Source organism: Electrophorus electricus, chromosome 11 (genome assembly GCF_041902795.1).
Source record: "Electrophorus electricus isolate QZ-2024a chromosome 11, ASM4190279v1, whole genome shotgun sequence".
NCBI lineage: Eukaryota > Metazoa > Chordata > Actinopteri > Gymnotiformes > Gymnotidae > Electrophorus > Electrophorus electricus.
Window position 1 is genome coordinate 9,528,672 of NC_137507.1, and position 5,362 is coordinate 9,534,033.

General features: G+C 48.9%; 1 protein-coding gene across 1 annotated transcript; it reads right to left on the reverse strand.

Moving 5' to 3' along the window:
* Positions 1–312: 312 nt before the first annotated feature.
* On the reverse strand, positions 313–4,967 carry kics2 (KICSTOR subunit 2). The gene is made up of 3 exons (XM_027021286.3): positions 4,311–4,967; positions 3,721–4,009; positions 313–2,119 (listed from the first exon to the last, which is right to left on the reverse strand). The coding sequence occupies exons 1-3, from the start codon at positions 4,537–4,539 to the stop codon at positions 1,300–1,302; spliced, it is 1,338 nt and encodes a 445-aa protein (XP_026877087.2). The 5' UTR covers positions 4,540–4,967; the 3' UTR covers positions 313–1,299.
* Positions 4,968–5,362: the final 395 nt, after the last annotated feature.

Sequence of the window (5,362 nt, forward strand, 5' to 3'; positions counted from 1 at the left end):
CAGATGTACCACTAGTGAATGGCAGTGCTCCGTAGGTTAGAAGGCTCGTGTGTTCCCTTGCACAAGTCTTATTCACCGCGTTATCTTTGGATCTGCCGCTTTTTGGGCCGCTATGGCAGCTATTTTAAATACGCTTCACATATAAATGAGAGGAGGGAACCTGGTGCTGCAGATGTAGAGCTCCTTCTGTTCTTTCTTTGAACAGTGCAGTGGGACATTCAACTCTAGAATAATTGATCATACAAAGGACTTAGAAAATGCAAATATCTAAGTGTAAAGCTGTACAGCTGGACACAAATAAGTCATTCCAACTGACTTCAAGCACTTTTTAATCACATTTCATTAAAACGGTCCATATGTTCATTCATGAATTATATTAACAATGTTTGCTTGTAGGTGGTTCATTTTTGTTTTTGCAAAAACAGAGGTCTTCAAATTCCAGTCCATCAATTCTAGCACATCACGTGTTGCTATATTTATTCCTGGCGCTTTCAGTTCATTAATCTTAAATTTTAAGTTGTGACCATGCAAACTTTAAAATATTCACCTTCGGACCAGTGAAGCTGGTCAGTGTCCATTTTGGACATGCACACAAGTGGCAGCAGGATTAGTCATGGTGACCTTATATTCCAACGTCCTCGTGCTGGCTGCTGGGTCTCTCGATCAGAATGTTCTAGACTTCCATAATGAATCTCCAACTCAACTCAGTGCACTTACAGTGTAGCATTTAATTCAAGATTTTAAATAATGTCACATTTATTCCAGTAAAGAGCCAGTACACAAAGATGAAAGAAGTGTAAAATTAAACAAGGGTTAAAATGTTTTGCACACTAAATTTTAAAAATAAGGCAAATTGTAATAGCAGCAGGATCCACATCATAAAGGAGTGATGATCCTGTCCACCACTCCCACCAACCCCACAAACGCAGCAATGCACCCTGGTCAAAAAAGGACCAGTTTAAAAAAAAAGTTGTTTTTTTTAAAAATACTTCTACTGCGACCTTTAGTCTGATGATAATTGGTCGCAACAGGTCTTAGTATGGGGGGAAAAAAAAAAGAAAAAGATTAGCATAGCTACTGGACCACAGGTGTTCCTCTGATTATTTATATATATATATATATATATATATATATATATATATATATATATATATATATATATATATATATATATATATATAAAAAAGAAGCAAACATTAAAATAGTATCAGCAGTGTAAGGATTCAAAGACCATCTGTGAGCTCAAGAAAAATCAGGAAAAATCCAGAAGATCTCTGCTGTTTGTGGGCTTTGGTGAGTTCAGCCCTTGGAGCCTGGCTTGAGTGTGCTGAAGGGTTTGGAGTTCCTCAGCGAGGCGGCAAGCTCCTGCAGGAATGCCACCACATTCGAATCCTTCTCTGACTTCCTGCCGTCGAAGATCACCACCAGCGTGAAGTGGGGCTCGGGCCGCGTCAGGAAGTACGTGCTCTGGACCTTGTCGTCGTAGAAGTATGTCACCTTGTCGAGCGAGTTGAGCTCGGAGGCACGGTCGCTCATGATCATGATGACGTTGGGCCAGTGGGTGAGGGGTCTCTCCCCGCCCGGCAGCGACACCACGGCGGGGAACTGGTCCACCCCCTTGGGCGCCTCACGGTACGAGTGCGGGTGATGGTAGCCGTGGCCCTGGAAGCTGGCCGAGCCTCGGTTGTCGAAGACCAGCGAGACGCTGGCAGCGTCGTGCTTGCGGATAAAAGCCGAGACCTTGCCGAAGTAGTCGGGCGCGGTGCGCGCTGTCAGCGCCTTCATCTCGGACGTGGGCGCCTGCCGACTCAGGGCCTCGTGGAAATAAAAGCTGAACTTGGCCAGCAGCGCCCCCTGCAGGCGCAGCAGCCACAGGTAGAGGTGCGGCGGCTGCACAGCCTTCTGGGACTGGCCGCCGAACAGGTGCTTGCGGGTCTCGCGCTGGCGCTCGAAGACCAGCGCCCAGGCCTGCAGCTTAGTGTGGGCGCCATGCAGGTGGAGAAGTGATGGCAGGAAGTGCCACTCGGAGATCTCCGCCTGGCAGCTCAGCAGCTGCGTCAGGACATCCACCTCTACCTGGAAACTGCTCTCCAGCCGGCTCAGGATCGGATGGTGGAATCTGCAGCGTGCCGCCGGGACAGAAATAAAACGGCCATCATGAGGCGACAAGATGGACACCGGAAACCACGTGGTGCAAACGGCGACTTTTGCGATTCGACCCAAAACAGGGTGTAAAAAATATATATAAATAAATAAAAATGGTGGAAACGTAGCCAGCCCCAGTGTGATCACCGAAACATGGGGGCGCGGGAGGATGGCAGCATCTCTGGGCTCATTAGTGGCGGAGACTCGCAGCACGAAGGCTGTGCATGGCTGCGCATGGCTCATTACATCACCTCCGCATTCAGCTCCAGTGCGCGGGGTTTTTCACCCCTGACTGAACATTAATTGCGTATCTTAGCAGGCAGTGAGGTTGAGGGCGAGAAGGAGAGAGGGAGAGAAAGTTGAACTGGGAAAGGAGAAAATGGGAGGCAGTAACAGAAAAAGGGAGAAGAAAATGAGTATTCAGAATATGTGTGCGTGCGTGCGTGTGTGCATGCGCGTGCGTGCGTGCATGTGTGTGTGCGTGCGTGCGTGCGTGCGTGCATGCGCGTGCGTCCATGCGCGTGCGTGCGTGCATGTGTATGTGTGTGTGTGTGTGTGTGTGCGTGCGTGCATGTGTGTGCGTGTGAGAGAGCGAGCAGGTTTTTCTCTTGGTCCTTTACTGCAGGTCAGTGGGGGCAAAATCAAGATGTCCACACTCTCCACATATCAGGGTCACAGTTCTCCAAAGCACCTTCCATGCCACCCCAGCTCACATGGTACTGTCAGGCAGCCCACAAGCAGGCCACTGTCTCCAACCTTGACGGGGTCTAATTCATTTATCAGAGAAGACTGCAGAGATTTAGCCTTCCCTCTTGCCATCCATTTCTCCACCGATTACTCACAACCTGACATCCTTCCTCTCCATCTCTCTATCCATCAGTCTTCCTTCTCTCTCTCTCTCTCTCTCTCTCTCTCTCTCTCTCTCTCCCTCTCCCTCTCTGACGAGTTCACCTTCACCAGTCAGCAGGAGTGAGCATAGGTGCACAAGTCATTTGTCAGGTACTGAACTTGCACAGCTGTGCCACAATGCTCTCTCCAACCTCCGACAGTCTTGTTATACTTACTTATGCTGGTACCTTTTCAGTTCCAGGTTATTTCTCCACAGTTTTGCACATTATTTGTTACTGAAATATTGATCTCTAAAAGACGGTAAAAAAAAGCAGCAAACAAGTGCTCTGACAAATCACAGCAATTAACAGGCTGACCAATCACATTAATTAACTGGAATCAAAATAGTGTCTTTTTAATAAGACACAAATTATTTGAAGCTTGCTGAATACTGTATAGTTATAAAAAAAAAATTAAAAAGTATTGTCACAACACACACACTATGGCACCACCGCACACCACTGCTGTGTTCTCATTTTAGTCTGAGCCGCTGTATATGCATTGGTCTTACGGAGAAGAGCGTCAATGAACGAAAGACAAGTTGGGGGGGGGGGGGGACATATACATTTTATCACTCTCTCCAAACAATGCTACTTCATGATAACTGTGCATTAATCAATCGTCTTAGATCACCTACCGTGGAGGAGTCACAGTGAAACTCAACATGCAGCCCTGCCCCCCTCTCACCTGGAACTGTATTTCTGCAGGATACTCTCCAACACGCTCACCAGCTCCTCGGAGTTCACGGTCTTCTGGCTGCCGAGCGCATGCATCTTCTCGTACAGGTCAGCGACCTCCATCCTGGCCTGCGTGAAGTGGCAGAGCTGCTCTGACAAATGGGAGAGCAGCTCCTCCAGGTAAGGGGCAGAGCCTCCGGAGGGGTGGCGGCCCACGGAGACCACCTTCTTCAGCTCGTTGTGCAGGGACGTGTAAATGGTCCTGATCGAATCCTTCCTGCTGAAGAAGGACTGGCCGCCTGGACGGAAACAGGGCAGGGCGTGAGCGCGCGACAGCGCCCCTTGAGGCGCGCGCTAGCACTACAGGCGACTGACACCCAAGCTACCGCCCCACCGCCCCTCGCACGAGCGCTGGCACGGGGCCGCTGAAGCTTCGCTCTCTGGCGCCACCCTCTGTTACAAAACAACTGCACGGAAAATTTTATTTATGACTGCTGGCTTCAGAGCAAACAGCATCGCCGCAACCTGCCGGTCGCAAAGTAAATGCACTGTTGCGCGGTTTGCTGAGTAGCTGGCGCTGGTTTATGGTTTATCCTTTACCCAGTTTCTGTCCTAGGAAGGTCATGTTGTGGTAGGCCTTCTCGGCGGCCGCAAGGTGAGCCAGCGCGGCTAGCAGCGACGCCCAGGTGGCCCCGGCGCTCTTGCTGCAGTCCTTCTCCCTCTCCACGTAGTCCTTGGCCCTGTCGAAGGAGAACATACCAAGCTGAGTGAAGAAGCTCTCCAGGACGGCCCGCTCCTTCGGCACGGGCCGCAGCTCCTCGTCGCTCATGCCGTAGCCTGCAAACCCTCAGCGGAGAGCAACGGGGTTTGGCCAGTCCAGCCAGCAGAGAGCTACAGATACTGGAGGATCTGGCAGGAGCTGGGTTAACTGGGTTAGCTAACCTACTATAGCCACCAACTAGCTACAGAGCTAGCTAGTTGTCTAAATGTTTTGCGTCGCAGTTTCCGGGCGACATTCGTCGGCTCGAGCTAAAAACGCGATCCCATATAAACTACTAAAGATGCGACTGCTTAAAATGACCATTCTAGTAGGGGTCAGGAGAAGGAGGAATACGACTAATCTAAACAACTCTTACAGTCGCACTACCGCTATGACATCTCTCACTGACAACACTACGGCAAGAGAGAAGGGACACCTGCGTTCGCTCACCATCTAAACTATGTCGTAAACTATGCCGTAAACTTGATTCCGAATGGTCAAAATATGACCCTGACACCGTCATATGTTTCCTAGATATTTTTGCTTGTGTTGTGAAAAAGGTTTACTCAAACGTTTTTGTAAGACAAGTCTCTCTAATAATTAGCCAGGGCGAAGCCATTCCTACTGACAACCATCTTCACGGGTTGGCAACCCCATTAAAATTGGTTAAAGCAGCCCTTATGTAACACTCTGTTTATCTATTTATTATGATGATGATGATGATGATTAAATTATTTTCACAAAGTCGGTATGCATGTCAGGATGTCTGTAAGATTACACACGATGTCACAGTATGTCAGTCTCACAACACATCACAGACCAACATCTACCTGATCAGCTATCCTCAACAACTACCCCCATAGCTAAATAACCCCAACTCTACAACTACCCC

Coding starts and splice junctions, on each gene's coding strand:
- kics2 (XM_027021286.3), bottom strand. CDS start 4,539: ATGAGCGACGAGGAGCTGCGGCCCGTGCCGAAGGAGCGGGCCGTCCTG. Junction 4,010..4,310: donor CTTCCTAGGACAGAAACTGG/GTAAAGGATAAA, acceptor GTTTCCGTCCAG/GCGGCCAGTCCTTCTTCAGC. Junction 2,120..3,720: donor CTGCAGAAATACAGTTCCAG/GTGAGAGGGGGG, acceptor GGCACGCTGCAG/ATTCCACCATCCGATCCTGA.